At 40.7% G+C, this 21,307-nt stretch overlaps 1 protein-coding gene across 1 annotated transcript in view; it reads right to left on the minus strand.

Moving 5' to 3' along the window:
• Window positions 1-1,947: 1,947 nt before the first annotated feature.
• The window catches only part of rem2 (RAS (RAD and GEM)-like GTP binding 2), a 26,980-nt gene continuing 7,620 nt past the window's right edge, over window positions 1,948-21,307 (minus strand). The window contains exons 4-5 of the mRNA XM_034886756.1: window positions 12,270-12,447; window positions 1,948-3,640 (exon numbers count right to left, since the gene is read on the minus strand). Of these exons, the coding sequence (XP_034742647.1) occupies window positions 3,318-3,640; window positions 12,270-12,447 (501 nt within the window). The 3' untranslated portion in view covers window positions 1,948-3,317. The remainder of the gene's footprint in view (window positions 3,641-12,269; window positions 12,448-21,307) is intronic.

Here is a 21,307-nt window from a genome sequence, read left to right on the forward strand (position 1 = left end):
GTGCCAAACGCGTCGGAGTTGTTTTTAAAGGTTTAAGATGACTGAGCCTTAACAATAAAGGCTTTTGGATTTTTCCAGTGAGAGTGCTTTGGATTTTTCCGGAGTTTTGCTGTATATGATTGTCCCATCCAAAGAGAACCTCAAACAAACACTTTGAGTCCTGGAGGCGCTTCTCTACGGACATGTTTCTGTTGTAGGTAAAAAATAAAATAAAAATATCATCGCAAAAATATCATATAGGACTAAAGGTTAAAACGTTCGGGGAACGTTCTGAGAAAGTTCGAGCCAACCAACAACTAATGTTCCCAGGACGTTAATCCAACTTTCCATTACAACCCAAACCCTTCAGGGAACGTTCCCGCAACCAAAAACGAACGAACCCAAAATTGTTAGCTTAAGTTCTCTTTGGTTTATTTGCAGGTATATTTGCAATATATAGGCCTAATGTTATAGTTCACCTGTAAAGCTAATTCACGTATGTAGCCATGCAGATACTTTTGCTTAAATACTTGTCCAAGTTTTGTAGTAAAGTGATTTTTTTTGTATTAACAATGTGGAGTGGAAGAAGGAGCTAGCCTGTCGTAACTTGTGATGTTAGAGACTTACTTTTTTTTTTATTAGGAGAGAAATTCGCCGTTTCACCGAGGCCTTCCATGCGATTGCGGGTCTTTATTCATCCAGCCTGGAACTACAGTGTCTTTGTACAATAAATCCATGATAATGAATCCATAAATCACTCAAGGTATCCTTCTATCTCCACATCGCTTCCAGCTAGTGCCGTTGTGTTTGTTTATCATGAAGGCTAACATATGGCGCCTTTCCAAAGAGGGGCTCTGCGTCTTCCAGATCTTCTAGAAGCTTTGTAATCCGGCCTGGAACTTTATTGTCTTTTCACAGAATTTGCACAATGTTTCCAGAATGATACATTCATAACTGAACGGTTGTTTAGTCCACATATTGTACCTGATTATAGCCATCTTTTCCAATGACAAGGTATCGTTGATATCTTAAACCGTCTATGTTTGTTAGCCCCATCCATCTTGATCTTCTGAGGCAGTGGGCGGTGCCCGTGTCGACCAATCAGAGGCTGTTTTTCTGACAGTTCTTTTTTGGCGTATTACGGAAACGCGAAGGTGTAGCTAGATGCTGCCACTCCCCCCCCCCCCCCCCCCCCCCCCCCCCCCCCCCCCCCCCCCCCCCCCCCCCATTTTTTGCACCTGGATAGAATTTTTTTTTTTTTACATATTTCATGTGACTTTTAAAAATTAAAAATATTCAGTCATCACAGTCCCTGAACATACAACTGTACATAAATACAAATGATCTAATACGAAAGTAAGTATGACAATGCAAATAAAGAAAATAAATGAAGTGACAGACATTTAACTTCATTAAAGAAATTGACAGCAGGAGTTCTTGAGTAAATCATTTTTAGTAGATACCAGGGTTAACCCTAACCCTAGTTATTAAAATACCTTTCTTAATTAATGTTAATTTTATGTGACTTACTGAGGGGGAAATTGACATGAAGTGATGTCAGGAGAAGGGCAGGTTGATCAGCCAGTGGACAACGCCAACCTTCTATGGGCCTTGTATGAGGTGTGTGTGTCGATGGGTAAAAATCGAAACGGTTTTTATTTGTGTTGGTAACAGTGTTACGGTGTATTTCTGTTTCCCCTGATTGCCTTGAGTGAACATCTCTGCAGTGAATATTCTCCCATGACACAATTTATTTTCAAACTGGGATTTTTTTTTACAGCCACAAAATGCTGACGTTGCATCTTTTCGCTGCAATGTCCTAAATGTCCTGAGAGTCCATGTCACAGTTCCGAAAGAACCTGTGAGTCATATGATGAGCAGTCACGCCATCCCTCAACCTAGTCACGGCTGTAATGAGACATTCATTTCATAACGTTGTTATAAAGAACAAGACACTCGTTCAGGATGTCAAACAAAAATGAATTTATTCTCAGTGGAAAGATGAGAGTGCTTATTAGACTGTGACAAACAAGTGAGCATGTGTCAGTGAAGCTGCCACGCTTGACGAGATATCCAAACGTTTTCAAGAACGTTCTTTTTGGGTTAACTTTGTGGTCCCCCCAACAGTATTCAGTCTCAACATACATAGTAATGCCAGTGGGGAAAAAAAGAGGAAAAAAATGAAAAACGGCCACAGGTAGATTAGGTTTTCTCTTGTTGGTCCTCCTGTGCTTTAAGACCATCCCTGTGTTCTGTGACTCAGCGTCTATTGAAGAAAAGTTCAGTCTGCACGTCTTATTCCTCATAGCCACCTTGACTTTTTTTCTTTCAGTCCACATCCTTCGGTAAAGGGTTCTTTGTGCTGCTTGCTCATTCAGGCATTCAGCGGAAAATATGGCTCGCGTGTTGATGTTTTTAGCCTTGTATAAAAATCACAGATGAATGTATGCCATTGGTGGTATCATCAAACACTTAAAAATCAGTATGTGACACAAAAGTGGATGCACTGTGAAGAGTGTGGCTAAAAAATGCGCACACAAGGAGCATTTCTTTCTTATAAATAAAGGGTCTTGCCTTCGAGATGGCATTGCTAGAGACACTAGCTGGATTGTGCATGGGCTACTGAGGTACCGTCGATCCAGTGTCATGGAACTGTAAATCCTACAGGGTCATGTCTTAGATCATCTACTCGGCATGCTATAAAACAGGTTTCACAATAGACATACATTAGATTGCTATCAGTCTCTACATAATCAGTCCGTGCTACCTGGGTGTGTGTTTATTTGTGGGCCCCCCACTCCCGTTTCGCCAAGATTAGTGTCCAATCAGCATCTTGATGTGACTCCCTCCACTGTTACTAATTTTCTCTCTCTTCGTCTCATCAGGAAAGAAGTGCTCGCTGATTCACCCAAGCTGGCGCAGAAAATCAAGTTCACCTCATTATGTATTTCTCTGTGGTTCTCTCCAACCTGGCCTCTTTCTCTCTAAAAGTTGGTTTCACTGATAGAAGATAAATGTTAAGTGCTGTGACCCAGGCTGATTTCAGATCTATCTAGGATCCAACTTATTTTCTCTTTCTTTCTCTCCCTTCTCTCCCTTTCTGACCTTAATCTGCCAATGCTTAATTTCTGTCCACCCACCTCTCTAGTTTTCCCACTCATGTGAGTCTCCTCCATCTCCTTGTCCCTACATTTAAAAATCTGCTCCTCTCTACTATCTTTTACCCTCTTCTTCTCCTCCACATCATTAAATCTGGTGTGTGTGTCTGTCTGTGTGTGTGTGTGTGTGTGTGTTTGTGTGTGTGTACATGTGTTGGAGTATGTATGGATGTGTGTGTATCACAGTGCACTGAGGTCGTGGCAGGAGCGGGACTTCTGGCGGAGGATCTTGCTGCCCCGGTGGCGGCTCATCTCCCTGTAGCGCCCCCGATCGCGGTCCCGCTCTCGACCGTATGATACCAGCCCTGACAGGAAGCGCTTGGCCCGGCTGGTCAGGCTCTCCCTGCGGCCCGCTCCGGGGTCGCCGTCGGTCCAGCCGGGGCCCACGCAGTCGCCCCTTGCAGTCCGAACTGCGGCCTCCAACAGCTCATTGGTACCGTGGTCCAGGGAGGCTGAGAGCTCCATGTAGAGGCAGTCGAACATCATGGCACTGGATTGGGCCTCTGGTGAGAGAGAGGAAGATGTTTGTGTGGCGCATATTTTAGATAATTCAGGCTTCACACAATGGCAGATGCAAATGGCATTTAAAGGCAGCAGTTTGAAATTTAAGGACTTTGGATTCATGATCCACTGTCCTTAAATTTCAAACTGATCCACAATCTTTTAACGACCCAACTGCTGTGTGATGTGTGTCACCACCACAATACCTCTGGATTAACTGCTCACTCACAGGTCTTTGGGAGACTCTATTAGAGTCTTTAGTGTTACATCTGTCGCCCCAAATTGTGACAAATGGAGACACTTTACAGCATCTTACTGCATGGGGAAGGGACACTCCTCTCTGTTTAGAAGGCTTTTGAAATCTTGACTAATAACCATCACAGTGAAAGAGAAATAGTAATAAAGGGGGAAATGTTTTATTGGGATTGTGATTTCTTACAATGGATACTGCAAAAGGAGTCTGGTGGCTTTGAAGAGAGCATAGATAACGGCTTCAGCTCCCCGTGGGAAAGGGCTGTCTGTGTGAATATTCCAAATGTAGTGTATACTTTCACTGATATATCTTTAGGTGAATACATTACAAATGTAGCATACACTTACACTGATATATTTTTAGGTGGGCCTTTTTCTAGCTGGTGCCCCAGTCTACAGTGGGAAAAGGACATGTGACCAAACGTGTTGTTGAAAAGACTCGTTATCTCAGCTCAAAGCTCCTGTGTGTCCCTGGTCAAACAAGCCTGGATGATAAGAAAAGCTAACGGATACAGATTGTTCTGCAACAAAAGCGGTTCACTGTCTGCTCAAATAGCTTATTTTTTTCAATAATACTTCAGCTTTTGTTGATTGCTTCTGCCCTGCTCTCCCAGAGCCAGTATATGAGCTCTTGAGCAGATGTGTACAGAAACAGCTTTTAAGGTGTATTACTGGTATTCATAATAACTGCACGAAACCTACACTGCGACACAAAATGAGGTCAAAGTGCTCGCGGCTGAAAAATGTCTCGGATATAGATGACTTTGGTGATTTTCACTGAAAAATCAACAGGACAAAAAAAGACCCAGGTTGTAAAATCACAAAATGTTCCGGAACGGTTAGATATAACAATCATAACTCAAGGTTCTCTTTTAAACTTTTTTCTCTATCAGTAGATGGGGTTGTCATGGAGACAGATCTGTTGACAAAGGACAGAGCAAACGAGCTACAGAAAAACATAAGCTGTACCTGAAGATGACACCACTAAATACTCACACCACATTAAATCTAAACCCTTGTTAATATTACTACATATGGTCATTGCAATGTGACATTAACATTAATCATATGACACTAGTTTTACAATAAACAGAATTGTGATCTGGTCAGAATAATCGAGCCACAGCAGTGTCATGTAATAGTGGGTCAGGTAAGAGAGAGAGGAAGAAAGACAAATCCCAAACCAGGTCAACGGGACTTAATGAAACTCAGTGTTAATTCTTTTTGATCAGCTGATTCGGAGCCTTCACTCTTCATTTAAACCAACCAGAATCGGCCATTCATTTTATGCGCCAATCACATCATGGCATCGCGTCTTTAAATCTGTTCTTCTATCTGCTGCCGTCAGTTGTCATTTCAGGCAAATCGTGCAACCCTCCTCCTCCCTTTTCACCTCCGGTCATCGTCACCCTACGTCCCCCTCCAGAAGACCGCTCCTGTACTTCCATCTAGTCTTCAGGTTCTTTCACCACCACTAGCGTCTAGACTCCATTGGGGGAAGTGCCTACTCTTGGCTTATAACATTCTTCACAATGCCATGGAGTCTAATCACAGAAGAATATGCGCATATCAATATTGTGTGATGTGATGAATAAATGTATATATTTTTTTCTCCTTTCAATAAAGTATCTCCTCATTGAAATACCTATGACAGCTGATTGAATTAAACAAAATCTTTATAACCCAAAACTAAGGAAAGAGAGGAAAGGAAAAGAGAAAAGGGAGAGGAAAGATAGGTAGTGAGCATGAGAAGAGAGGAGAAGAGTGTAATAAGGGGAGAGGAGACGAGGAAACCAGAGGAGAGGAAAGAAAACAATCAGGGGACACAAGGAATGGACAATAGAGAAGAGGAAACAATACAATGATAAGAAATGAGACTAGACAAAGAGAGGAAAGACGAGAGAAGAGACTGGGAAATGAGGAAATAGGAGAGGAGGAGAGGAGAGTAGGATGAGGAGAGGAAACAATGAGAGGACACAAGGGAAGGGAAGGACAGTAGAGAGGAGACAAAGAAATAAATTGATGGAAACAAGAGTGGAGGGGAACGGGAAAATGAGATGAAACCGAGAGAAGAGAGGAAACAAGGAAACAGGAGAAAGCAAAGGACATAAGAGTAAAAACAATTAAGGCGCTGGGAGGAAACAGAGTGCAGAAAAGACAAGAAGAAGAGAGGAAATGTGGGAATAACAGAAAAGAGCAGAGGAGATTAAACAAGGAGAGGAGAAGAAAGGAAACAAGGAACCAGGAGGGGAGAGAAGGAAACAAGGGCAAAGAGGAGAGGAGTTGAAACAAGATAACAATATAGGAAATGAGAGTAGAACAGAGTGGAAACAAGGAAAGGAAGTAAGGAGGGGAGGGTAGGAAACAAAAAAGAAGGAGAACAAGATGAGAGGAGAGAGACAAGACAAAAAAAGTAGAGCATGAAAAGAAAGTGTGACGAGTAAAAGAAGGAGAGGAGGAAAAGGTCCCTACCTGTGTGCTGACAATGAGAAAGCAAACAACAAGTTATGGAGGAAGAGACAGACAGCACAAAGTGAGAGAGGCATTGAGATAACTAAGAAGAAAGATGTGAGACGCAAAGACAGAAGAAGAAGAGGCTAAAAGGAGAGGACAGGCAAGATGGCAGATCAAATGAACAAGCAGGAGGAGAGGAAGGAGACAGAAAGAGACGGAGGAGAGAAAGGAAGAATGCCGACTAAGCGAAATGAGCCAGAGTGCATATTAATCAAAGCCCCGAGGAAAAGAGCCCCACCACAGGCATATTGAACAAATGATAAATACGTCCCAAGTGTATCACTGTGTGTGTTACAGCTGGATAGAGATATGTAGGGGGGGGGGAGAGATAGCAGAATAACAGTGTCACTGAACAAGCCATAAATAAACTTTATGACTTCAGCACTTTGCACCAGGGCCCGGCGGTTCTTTAAGGAGGATGTTAGCCGGGCAGGCCAGTCAGCTTCCTCCATCAGGCTCACATATCAGAAGGACTAGATGCGGTCCATCCTTGTCAGGCGCCCCAGGAACTGAGGCGGAGCATTTCCATATCGCTAACCGCGTCACAGCTCCTGTTTTTTTTTTTTTATAATTTATTTTTTATGAAGGTAGAATATGCTGAGTATAGACATCTCTCATTATTCATCCTTCACCTCCTTCCACTCATGTCATTAAGAATACACCAAAGCAAGGACCGAACCTGAGTCGACAGCGATGTGCAGTCACCGATGCATGCACATTTTACACTTGCTGCCTCTGTTTAAATTACACAACAAAGCCAACCAAACAGGATTTGACCCCAGATTGTGGTTTTCACACATTCCAGCAAATAAACACAGACTCGCAAACACACTTTCCTAATATTATGTCTTTGTGAGAACCTTCGACTGACTGTATTCTTTCTCCACTGTCACCATTACAAGAAGTTAATCCAAACGCATGGCCCGACTTGTCCTAAACAACTAGCCTCAACCTTAAATCATACCGTTAATGAAACCTTAATCTCGTTAGAAAGCACAATCCTAAAACCAACTCCTTGCAGAATAACAGTAAAAAAAATCAAAGGGTATAACAATAAAGACAATACAATTGTTTTTTTTTATTACAACTGCAGATTTTTTTATCTAAATATACAGTATTTAAAATCTTAAAATTTAAAAAAAAAAATCCTTTATGTTGAAACCACTAAATAGAAATACATTGCAAACCCATTTGATTGCCTCCGTCGCATATTATTTTGGAGACCCTGTCACTGCCTATTTTGATCATGTTACATGGGTTCATGAAGCCTCCGTCGCCACTCTGCTCCGGCCTTCACCAACCACTGAGGAAAATATCAGGGACTTCTCAGCTCTCTTTGTCAGCTACTCATTTACTTTGACTCTCTGCTGTTTTGGGATGCTGGTACACTTGGCTAGCCAAGCCTGTTGGCATGGGTGTTATGTGGTGGTTTACTGAGCAGGGTCTCAATCACACAGCCAACGTCTATCTACTGTTAAAGTACTCTTAAAGTAAATGGGTATTGAGCTGCAAAGATGAGGCTGGGCTCTCAGTGGGTTGACCAGCAATCTTTTCACATTCCAGGGAGTCATTTGACTGGTCTGAATGAAATCTTGCGAGGAGTCATAATTTAAACTTATTTTTTTATCGGAAACTTGAGTTGACCTTTGGTCACAGACAATTTCTGCAATTGCAGGTGAAAACATTTACCTTTCAAGCCTTTCAGGACCAGCAGCAGTGGTTTAGAGGGGTCATTTAGCAATTTCTGAATAGCCATTATAAAGGGCAAAATCTTACAAAATGGGCAGGCCAGGATTATCTTCTTTAGAGTGCTACGTAACAGAATAACCTTTTTCATACTGGCAGGTCAAGATATTACAAAGAGGGGTTACATCACCTCAATGATGTATGGAAAAACCAATGCATTCATGTCACACTAGCTATACAGCCTACCTTTATATAAAAAGAAAAATATCCTCAGTCTGAAGGTCTAAAAACTCACAGTGGTTCTTTCAAGGACAGCAAAACAATCCCCACTCTCCGCCAACACACACACATAATACATTCCACACACCTCTTTGAACCAAGACTCCTGTTACACACACACTATTCGCACACATTCCCTTCCCTTCGTCGCTCCTCTTCTCGTCCCCCTTATCTCAGTCCTTGCTATAAAACAGCCTCACAGACATCAGGCAGCAAGAAGATGGAGAGAAATGAAGCAGTGCGTCTGCATGTTTGCTGCACTCAAGTACCAGTACATACAGGCAGTTGTAGAAAAATACATAAAGACAGTAGGAGCAGCAGTGTCCTGTAAGAGGGAGATAATCCAAACAGAGATGTGCCTTCTGGAAAAAACAAAACCAAGGACCTACGGGACACAGAGACATGGAGCCCCTCCAGAGGAATAAATAGGGAGTGATAGCGTAATGTTTGCAACAGCAGCAAAAGATGTGTGTTTTTATGTTTGATCATGTGACAGTAGATACATTTACAAACCAAATGTATACTGTGATTACACACAAACTGCAAAGATGACTGTAAAGTTTTAATAATATATAAACTTTGGATGCAATTTGAGGTTAAATTGTGCTGTTGGTCTGTGCTCCTTCACAATACAGTCACTTTTTAAATGAAACATTAATGGAACCCAGCCAGTGGGATGGTCTGCTAGAGCTACATGAAAGAAAATACTCATAAAGTCCATCAAAAGTATAACCTGCTTTTGGTCTGATTTTTAAGCATCACTAAATGGATTCAGTACAGCATTGTGTGTTTCTTCTTCAGTGATTTTCTTTTTTTGCCAAGACCTTGCTTCAGTGTGTACACACCTATTAAATATTCATGCCCTTGGACTTTTTCATATTTTCTGTTATCACATTGAATCCCAGTGGATGGAATTAGAATTTCTTGACAATGATTTTAGTGATCATTACTTGTACCTAAATTGAATACATATATAAATCACAAAACAATCAACTGCGTTAATTAATAAGGTCAACTTGGCAGCACTTACAGCCTTTAGTCTACTGAATGCACTCATTTAGTGAATGTTTTCATGGATTAGTTTAGCAAGTTAGCGTGCTAAATTTTGCCTATTTGAACAAAGCACCACTGAGGCTGATGGGATTGAGATTATTTGGTCATGGACAATTGAACATTTTGATCTGATGATGGCTTTAGATTAAAAGACAGGGAATCATCATAGTGATTAAAATTCATCCTGTGGGGACATGTCTGGACCAAATATGACAATCCATTTAACAGTTGTTGAGACATTTAATTCAAAACCACATGTCAACCTGCTGTTACAATCAGAGATTATCAAAGGATTATAATATGATTCATCTGAACAAAATGTCAAGCCAGTCAATACAATATTTGTTGAGATATTTCAATCTGGTCAGAGTGGTGGGCTGAGAGGCCATCTGACTAATAGCCCCAATCCCTATTTCTTAGAAGATTTTCTATGATGTATACTAATGAAATTAAGTCATTAATATCAAAAGGTTACGCAAAAGATTTAAAATGTATTTTGGATTTTGTATCTCTACATTTGCGTATGCCCTTTGGTTGTGTTTTTTATGTAATCTGTTTTCTACCACAGTTTCTACCCACACAAGTGTTTTTTTTTCTTCAATGTAATTTGTAAGCTTTGTAGCAACTCATTTGGCTATGGCTTACATGTAATTGACGTTCGATAATTTCAAAAAGTTACATATTAAAGCTTTAAATAGGAGTCAATGCAGTGTTAAATGTCTGAACAAAGAGTTAAAACAAGACTAACCAATTACTTTGTGTCTTATATTTGTTCCATTCCTATATTTGTTGTTCTGTTAATCATTCTCAAAAAGCCTAATTACACCCCATATGTTTCAATGCAATAAATCAAAAACATAGAAAAAACCTGGGGGTAAATATATTTTAAAAGTGCCCTGCCACACATATTTTATCACTTTGTGGTCTGTGGTAATGTCTGAAGTTCTACCCTGGACAACATTTTTTGTGTGGAAGAAATGCCTTAGTTACCTTGTTTCAAGCCATTCTAGTGTGGTATAGAGAGCCTGCAGGAAGCTCGATTTGTGCCAGTTCTAATTCAAATGCATTGAGCTAAGCTGTTTGACTCTGATTGGCAAACAGCTATCCCATGAGAGCCTGGCTATCAGCTCCCTTTACCCAATGCAACTGGGCCGGTTCGTTAATAGTAATGAGTTCAGGCAACCTGATGTCAGATTGACCAGCTTTTGTAATTGGCCTGTTTCTTCGCTTATTTATTTTCAGTGGCTAGAGCTGACAGAGGAGGTAGCAGTTCATTTTCACATTTACAACATAACACAAACACATATGGACCAAACATATTCAAAACTGTTAGGTCCAGTTTTTTTTCAAGTAAAAACTGGTTTTGTGTGGCACGGCACCTTTAAAGACATTCTTTATTTCCATCACTTTACAACAATAATAGATTATATAGTTTTCTCCCCACAAGGAGTTTACCAACAGAGCGTATCCCCTGGATCCCTGTAAGCTTGAGGAAATTGATTTTACTGATCAAAGATAGATCCCAAGAGTCTTTCTAATGGAGAGACTGATGTCGGCTTGGAGGAAGATAAATGGCAAAATACCAGGGCAGAGACAAATGAGCCAAGACAGCAAAAGAGGGTAAAAGGAAGTGATAGATGAGCTACTGCACCAAGCACACTACCATTGTTCTCCAGAGGAAAATGTGTATGTGTGCCTAACTACACAAATATCCACATATCCATTATAACCAGCAGAAAAAAAGCGTCAAGATCTACCAGATCACTATAATTACAAGACATTTTCCATTGTTGGATTTTCCATTTGGAGAGCTGCTTGAAAGGCCTTAAAAACAAGCGAACAAGCTTCAAAGTGCATTTAAAATGGTGTGTGTTTCCTCTTTTGCATCATTCACCCAGCAGTCTGGCGTTTGTTCATCATTGCTTGTGTCTAGTGCAGATGCAAACTAAGCGTATCCTAAGCTCCCAACCCTCATTGGTTACTCTTGCTATGCCTGTCAAGCGTTCTCTGCCTGTTCTCGCACCGCATATGTGTTACGCAGTTTATAATGATAACATTTGCAGCTTTAGCAGTAAAAATTCATAGTAATTTTTGCAACAAGAGGTCCTTTATATAAGACAGAGGAAGTCAAAAAGTTGATTCTAATTTGTGGCCCCCAGCTGTTGATTCTGTCCGCTGAAATGACAATTTTTAATGGTTTAGACTATAAATAGTAAGCAACTTAGCTGGACAAGCCTGAGCAAATAAACACATTGTTTATCATTCTTTGTATTTATGCCTGTGTTTTGGAAAGGCAAAAAGAATAAGAATAAGGTCCGGAAGAAGTTTTAGTACAGTGGGATCATTTTAGTTGTTGCTAATGAAAATATATCTGACACGATTAAGGCAGCAAAAAATGTTCACGCACAAGTTAATGTATTAGAGTTTAATTCACGTTAACATTAAGTCACGTTTATTCATGTAAATGTAATTTGTTATAATGAAAGAGCCTGAGTAATGTTAGCTAATGTAACGTTTACTTGCTAGCTTACTATTAAATGAGTCGACTACCCCTACTGTAGCTAATGTTCAGGGGTGAAGTGACTCAATCATGAGCATTGTTATTCTTATTTACACTAAAAATAACTTAATGAGTGTGAAATGTTGGTTATAATATACAACATAATTTTGTCTAGTCCCTAAACTTTGCCTGCTATACATTTACCCACAAACAAAAAGAATTGAGTACTTCCTATCCCTTCTAGATATGGTTGCTATGATTGGTTCAATCGCTGTTTTGCGAAGAGGTTCGGAAAGGGCCAGTTGCAATCATGTATGACAAGTTTACATTACAGACACTCTACTTACCCTCTGAGCTGATTTCACGGGAGCGGACAAGGTCACTCTTGTTGCCCACCAGGATGATTGGTGTGTGTGGCTGGGACTCCCTGAGGAGGAGGCGGAGCTGGGCAGTGCGGTGGAAACTTCGCCTGTCAGTCACTGAAAAGACCAGGATACACACATCACACTGTAGAGTGGACAGGTCCTGGGGATGCAAACACACACATGCACATTAATAAAACAACACCTCAGAGTAGCACATAATGCATAACAGAGCGGTCGAATGACAGCTGACTGGGTTTTGTATGTCAGGTAGCTACAGATTATGCAAGCTCATTTACATGCTACATCCACAAAATAACAGTTTGTCCTTGAACAAGATATTTAATGTCAGATTCCTCCTCCTTCTAAGTCCTTGTTTTGTTGTTCTGGAGCTCATAGACACTGAAAGGACATCAATGTCAATGCCAGGCAGGCAGCACTCAAGTTTGTGTCACTGTCCCATGAGAGACCTCAGAGGAGGCTTTGCTCAACCTGACTGTACACATGACACGCTTCACATTATATCTCCTGACCCTTTTAACAGTGACCACGAAACATCCAATCGGGGATTCCAGTCACAGAGGCTCAATTAGCCTGAAAGCCCGAAAGAGCAGCCTTAAGCTGCCTATGACCATCTTCTTCCTCTCCCGCTTTCTCCCCCTGATTACGTGAGCCGCATTTACAGAATAGACTCAAGGTGGTTCACAGGTGTAATATAGGTCATGGCAAAGTTCTCAACTAAACTCATCACATCCTGAATCCAGCATTCGTGGCCAAATCATTTGTTGACCTGATTATTAATCAGTCACTTAATTGGGTGAGTGATATCAGACGCAGGGAGGGACATTGTCATATGGCTTAGGGTGAAGTTAAATTAATTCCCTGTGGTTGTGAACTATAAAGTCAAATGCAATCCAATTTTGGATTTGAGTCTTAAGTCTTGAGGTCATGAGGATTATGCATGAACCATTTGTGTGACAGCCTAGCTTTTTACATGATTTACAGTCTTTTTTTTAGAATATGGCCAAGAAACATCAACCCTATTATGTGGTTTCCCTTTAAACTGCACTAATAAATATTTGTGGAGAAACCTTGTATCTCCATATTTCATCATTGTTTATTGTTTTTTCATGAATCAATGGTAATACCCACCCTTTACGTCCCTCTGTGGGTTTTACAAATATTTAATCAATGAAAAGTACTAAAAAAGTTTGTGACTAATTATTGTAACTCCATTACATTATATTACTCTTCAAACTGTCAAACACAGCAGAGTTGAAGGTAAACAGTGACAAGGCAACTTTGTTTGATTTCGTCTAACTTCGTCTAACTTCATAGATAGATAAATAGTTTTCAAATTAGCATTTTTTTCATGTGCCGAAAAGTAACGGTATTGGACATACAAGGTGTCCGCCCAACAGCAACTATGTGTTATATGAAAGGCGACCCTCATAATGAAAAACCCATAAAGAAAGATTACAACCCAACTTTACAGTTCCCCTTAACTCCACAAAGCCTTTTACCATCCTATCAGTTCATTGTTTTGTTTTTATGGCTTGACACTTTAATGTTTGTGTTTACTGCCTTCATCATCCATGCACTAGGCAGCCGTTTTCTGTAAAAGACATAGCTGGTTAATTTTGTCCAGAATTTAGGCTAGGCAAGGCAAGGCAAGGCAAGGCAAGGCAAGGTAAGGCAAGGCAAGGCAGCTTTATTTGTATAGCACATTCAGCAACAGGGCAATTCAAAGTGCTTTACACAAAATCAGTTAAACAGAAAAAGTATCCTCAAAAGAAAAACATTTAGTTGCTAAAGAGACAGATATATGAGTTAGAGAAGATCAAAAATTTTAAATTATTTTGAATATTGGCCACAAACATTACTGCAAATAAATACTAAAATTGTCCGCTGGATGGGTAAATAGGCAACTGTTTGCTTACATGTAACAGTTGTGTTTACAGTGTATTCTACTGCCAACACGCATCCAAAATCTATCTACTACTGATTTATAGTCCCCTTAAAGCTAGAGTGTGGGACATTTACATAAAAATGAAACTCCGTGGGACATTTACATAAAAATGAACATCCGTCACATTTAAACCCTTGCCAAACGAGTCCACACAATGCTGATTAAGCCTATTGCTGCCAGGGAACGCTTTCTGTATTTCTCGGTTTACAGAGTTGTTATGGCTGGTGTCTGTGGTGACATTATGTCACTAGCACACCCAAAGCAAGGCGTTTTACGTCAACCAGCAGGCGAGACCATAGCGACACTTCAGCAGCAGCAGCAGCTAGGAGTATGACAAAACTAAGAAGAAAAATCCTAATTAGCGTCCAAGAAATGTTTCTGGAATGGATGCTCAAGATAAAAACTAAAGGATCATAGTACAAAAAAAGGGGAAGATGCGGCAGGCTTACCTGCAGGCATACATCATAAGCATTCAGACAGTGTGTGTGTATTTACTCTCACCATCAGAGGGAGGACACAAACGTTCTGTACTTCAACAAAGTATTTCTATTGACTGTTTATGTTGCACTACCAGAAAATAAAGCTTATATTAAATACAGGTGTGCTTTTAACTTGACCTAACTGTATACATGTTCACAGGGAATTCGTCAATTTCTAATCTATAAATTTCTATTGTAATATTTCTAAACACTGCAAAACTCTGACCTGTAGAACTGCCAAGACAATTACTGCATTTCAACTGGAAATAGGCCTCTAAAGCCATAAACTCTGGTGAAATCAATATGAAAACACATTATTCCCACAAGATAACCCAATCTGCACGCTAGCTTTGGACTGCATTGTCTGTGTGTATGTGGGAGAACGTGGATGCCCTTGCCCTACATGGACAGCCCCGAAGGTTAACTCCTGCCCTCCAGAGAGTTTCAGACGCCTGAAAAATTCACATTGTCTCAACGGACATGTAGTACCGGAACACACCCTGGAGCAGGAAATTCATAGGGAGCTCCTTGGCACTCTGTCAGTTTGACAGAGCACAGGAAAAGACAGGGAGCGGGGAATGGAGAGGGGCAGGGAGCCATTGGCATTGAAGGCTGTTCCACCACCTGTCACTGTCTGATTTAGGGCTGAGAATTAAGAATGGAAGCTACAAAACAGATAGAAAGAAAGAGAGAAAAAAAACAGTGATTCTATTCAAATTCTATTCTATTCAAATCTTTGTAAGCAAAGGTGTACAAACAGAAACCGGACATCGATTAGGGGTGTGATGGAGCGCTTCAGAAGAAAAACTGTGACCAAGTCAATACACCTCTCTATAAAACGGAAGCAGAGCAACTCAGGACAGAGCCAACTCCCTCCCTCCCTTTCTCTCCTTCTTTCTCTCGACTAAGCAGCTCCTCTGTTCACTGAGAGCAGGCCATCTGTCAAATACCTACTACCCCCATACACACCAACATTCTCAGACTAACACAGGAATAAAAGCCAAGCCCGCATAGAGTAAAATTCAAATCATATGCAAATACACACAGATGAGTGAGCATTCAGGGAAATACCAATTAAATCATCTTAAAAACATAGACCACATCCAGCTGATCAGGACATTTTTCCTGTAATATGGATGCTTTGGGAGGTTTGGCTTGATTTGCATCATCCTGTACACCTTTCTAAACTATATGGCCAAACAAATGTGGACACATTTATTCTGCAGACGTATGTACTTTTTGACAGTGGCAGAGACTGTATATATAAAGATGGACGGCTTGACAGCTCCCCAAAAGGGAAGCCAAAACATTTGAATTGCCCCTGGTAACTGGCTGCAGTATAGGTCATAAATCCTGCCTTTCCATTTTGAAGTGGGTGAGACTCAACTGGAAAAAGGTGACGTCACGTGCTTCCATAAACCAGGATTTGGCAATATTTGAGTCAAAGTGGGATGACAGTTAAAGCCGTGTTTGTTTTTTACCAGCCTAATGAATCAAATCAATCAAACCAAGCCCACACAGTCTGATGAAGCAGCGTGTTTGACTGTTAAAGCTTTAGTGCGTGACTTTTTAATATTGATGAACTATTGTTACATTCAAGCCATATCCTAATGAGTTGTTACAAAAGTAATAAAGACTATCCGCTCCGGACAAATCTCTTTATTTATCTTAGTGTGGCTATGTTTAGAAAATGGTGATTTGGAGGGGTGGGGGTGGTGCCCGATTACGGAAGGCTTATATCATGTGGATGACTTGTTGTCATTACTTTTTCATTACTAGAATTTCTCAAGAGGGAGACAGAAACTACGCGCTATAGCTTTAAACTAATCATACACAGCATCCCCGGTCTCACGGGTGAAACGTGACAAAAATCAAAATCAAAATTTGTAATCAACACACGAAAAGAACAACATTAACGTGACCTGTACACAAACCAATAGATTAAATAACGTGACCATTTCACAAACTGCCATGAGACTGGGCTGAGCATAATACCTAACATCTTTTTTTTACCCCAAACTTTAAATTTCATTGTTACACAATAAGCAGGGAATTTTCAATATCATAGAAAATACTGAAGATTTAAAACAGCATACAATGATATTTCAACAGTGTGCTTCAAAATTTGTGACAGCAGTTTGGGCAAGGCCCCTTCCTGTTTCAACATAAAGAAATTATTTTCTGAGTTGTTTTGTGGAAGAACTTGGCTGGTCTCCCCAGAACCCTGACTTCATGGCTGAAGGGAAGCAAATCTCAACAGCAAGGTTTGAAAATCTGGTGGAACGTCTTCCCAGAAGATGGGAGGCAGATTATTTCTCATATTTATGAATATATGCAACGATCACATATGGTTGTAGTGTTCATGTGTCCTCATTTGGTTTCATATCTAATGATCTATTACTTCAGTATGTATAAACTCAGATTTTGATTTTCTCCACATACTTAGATAGTTACACAGCTATAAATTCACAACTGTTTTGTATTCAAAGGTACTAGCATAATATGCTGGCTCTATATTAAAATTATGAATAAATAATGGTGGGCGACTGTTGCTTTGGGCTATATCCTGCTGTGTCTCTGCCAAATGGCTTGCATTGTTGACTGTGTGTTACTATCCATCTCACTGATAGCTTTAATTTCATGAAACTTACAACTAGTGCTACAATGTTAAGGCCATAACGTAACACAACATCCATAATAATATAATAAGAATCCGTTAAAAGGGTAGTAGTAGCTCAGTCTGTGGGAACTTGGCTTGAGAACCGAAAGGGTCGGCAAGTCCCCTAATGGGCACTGCCGGAGTGCCTTTGAACACTGAACCCCCAACTGCTCCGGGTGCCATCCAGTGAGGCAACCCCCTCGTTCGGACATGTCTACATACAAAATGCATGTGTCACGTGTATGGGTCCTGTTAGTGCATGTGTGTATTTGGGCCTGTGTGTGTGACTATATATCAACAGAGTGAAAGAAAACTGAATTTACCCTTGTTGGATTAATAAAGTATGGATCAAATTATTATTCAATTTGCTCATTAAAGTATTGCAGCGGTATGTATTGGGCATGAAAATGGCAACACTCTTCATAAATTACCATATATAATATTCATCACTTCTGTACTGCAATGTCTGTTACTTTTTGTCTTAAATATACAGCCATTTGAATATATTTGCAAGAAGCTCTAATCAGCTGATTATATACCATGCAGATACATACTGGTGGAGCACTTCTCACCACGGCTGTGGCTTCTCCCTCTTTTTAAACACAGTCTACTTGGGCAATCAAGTAGACTGTGTCAAACCGTCAAACACAAAGATAAATAACAGACAGGCTTTACGGATGAGGCTTTCTTTTTCCTTTAACTTTTTAAAGATTTGAAGACTATAAAGGGGAGAGAGAGGGGGCACGACATGCAGCAAAGGGCAGCAGAACAGACTCAAACCCGCAACCCATGCATCCAAGCCTCTGTATGTGCACGCACACTCTACCAGGTAAGCAACCCAGGCGCCCACAAATGAGGCTATTTAAGAATTCATTTTTACCCAACTTCCTGTTTCTGGGGCAGATATGGAGATACAAAAAAACACATCAACCGGACAGAAAGCATGGTCTCCAACCCTGCTTTTATCACTGTAACATACAGAAATGAGTTGGTTTTTTTTTAAAGGGAAATTTATCATGGTTTGTTCAGGCTTAATGTGCAGTAAGATGCTGAAGCTGAGTTTCTCAAAGCTATCAATGGAGCTGCAGTTGAAAAACAGCCATTACCATATCATTAAACTGGCATTTCTATGTTTCCCAAGATCTTTATTCGCACAAAAACTAAGGACATCATGCCCACATACATTAACATGCACTCAAAAACATAGTCAGGACAGTCAGGACAATGACTCACTTATCAGGCATCATTTGCATAACATGCTGTGGCTCTGCAAGCTCTCTATTCTAATCTATTATTTTTTCCGGTGGTAAAAACAAGGCTGAAAACACATTATCTGGCCATATTTTGAGAGTGCGCATGAGCATGTGGGGTGTATGTGTGCGTGCGTGCATTCCGCATTATACAACATGCTCTCTGCTTGGGTCACAGAACCTAAACTATTCCAGTCTAATGGCTCCCAAGCATTTTGTTTCGCAGAACAAGATACATGAGCAAAGCAGCTTACTGCTTTTACATGGAAACAAAAGTTCAAACACATCCCCACCTGCTTGCATAAATACCCACAGGGTGAGCACAGATAAATACATAGACGCTAATGCCAACATTTAGCCTGTTCAGAAGCAAACACGTGATTTGTGCACATCTTCTTCTTTGGTTTGTGTTCCATGTGTCTGCCTGTTTGTCAGGGGAAAAGGAAATTGATCAGGTGGATCAATAAAGATGCATAAGCACTGCATAAGTCGAGCACCGATGACCACAATGACCACATTATTACCGAACGCAACAGACATCACAGCACAGACATGGTGCAACATGCAGCGCGCGCACGCACGCACGCACTCACGCACACACACACACAAACACACACACACACACACACACTGGAGGGTGGTGTAGTGAGTGTCCCGGCATGACCCAGATTTGGGGTTTATTTAATATGACGGCATGTGGAGCCTCCACCCTGCTGAAGTGTTCATTAGCAAATCCCTAAATCCCTACTGGTTACAGGGATGCTGTTCTGTAGTTGACCTCAGACCCCCTATGGGGGGGATAAACAAGGATTTACCTCCAGGACACAAGTATTGCATTAAGTTATTTACATGTTTTGCAGGTTTACAGTATTTTATGTCCTTGCATCCCTATTAGGTGACTTAGGTTAAAGTAGCTAAATAAATCATGAAATGCTGAGCAATCATGTTTCCAGAGTACAATACTGTACGATACAGTAAATTTGTTTTAGACTTCAAGCTGCACACATCAAGTTGATGTTCACAATTGGCTTGCACACAATAAAGCTATTTTGTGAATGTCAATTGTACAGAACATGCTGAGATTTATTGGTAAGTGTTGTCATGTGTCATGACACTGACGCAGTTAAAAATGTTAAGTTGAGAGTCATGTTTGATCTTGTTTGAACTTGTTGAAAACATACAGCTGGTTATGCAGGGCAACGGGGATAGGACCCAAATGCAGGCTGAGGAGGCAGCAGAAGGAATTCAGAGAACAAGAAGGGCTAGTTAAATCGGAGGACTGATGAGGGAACTGGGGACAGGTGAGCAGGTGGGTGGGGAAAGCCAGGCTGATGAGAAAAGTGGGAATAGGTGTGAAGATGGGTGGGGCAATCAGCTGGTGGGAAAAGACGGAGGGCATCTGGTTGACGGATGGCAAATAGCAATGAAGGGGCTTGGGGAGTGGGTTATGTGACAGAAAAGATTAGCATTAGCTACCGTATTTGTGTCAATTTAAACTCATGCTAATGGTTGTTAGCAGAAAGTGATGTCAATAAGTTACACTGGCTGCTTTAGAGATAAGGCAATTAAAGCAAAAATAAAAGTTTGTGTAGCTATGTTGGATAAATTCCGCTTTCTAGCAATTAGGCTAGCTAGTTTTTTCTATCTTGTCGTGCATGTGAAAGCCTTATGTGCTTTACTCTTGGAACTTAAAGCATGTGGCTTAATTATTGTATATGCCCCAATTATCCTAAATAATCTGCCAATCGTCTATTCAGAAAACAGACTAAAAACTGTAATAGCTTATTTAGATTGCGGCAAAAAAAAAAAAAAACTGTTAGTAGTCCAGAATGACATTCCTAAGGCTGTAAAACAGCAAAAGAGGAAAGAGAAAATGTCCAGGGAAGGAACCCCCTGAGACAATGCCAAAATCTGTCTCTGTTCCAAGAACTGGATGGTGGAACAACATCGTTCTTCCCTCCTAATCGGGCGAAAGAATGTGGTCAAGCAGCAATTATCTTCTTCCAAATTACATCCTGAACTTTTCTTCTAATTTGCTTTAACAGAATAAACGATCCTGTCCTCCTGGGGCAGCAGCAAATTCTCCTCACCACACGCTGATAAACACACACGTATTCATCACCGGCCTACATTTTTACAGGCCTCAGGCTGCACAATTTAGTTGTCTTTGATAAATATCTTCATTTCAAGCTATCAAATAATAATGAAAACTCGTAAATTGACTCAAGCTCAGAATAAAGTGACAGACCATAAGACAGATAAACACACATTACAGATAAAGGGTGACAGGGCCCCTCTGGTCCTCAGCAACCTCAATCTCCCACTCGGTTTCTTACATACAGGAACCCAGGCTTGTCTAAGGGTACATTGCACAACCAATGTCAGTCTAAAAGCAGCATGGGCCGGCTAGGTCAAGGCCAAGTGTGCCAGTGTTCTATTTTGAGCACATGGATGACTTATTTAAACCATCCAACCCCCTGTGACGTCAACAACACTCGCAACATCACAGCGTCTGGCTGAGCAAACTCTCAGTCTTCTGTGCATGTGTATGCTGGTGTTTTACACATTTGACCAGGCCTGTGTGCACGTAATATATATATATATATATATATATATATATATACACTCACCGGCCACTTTATTAGGTACCCCATGCTAGTAACGGG

Source organism: Etheostoma cragini, chromosome 12 (assembly GCF_013103735.1).
Source record: "Etheostoma cragini isolate CJK2018 chromosome 12, CSU_Ecrag_1.0, whole genome shotgun sequence".
Classification (NCBI taxonomy): Eukaryota; Metazoa; Chordata; class Actinopteri; order Perciformes; family Percidae; genus Etheostoma; species Etheostoma cragini.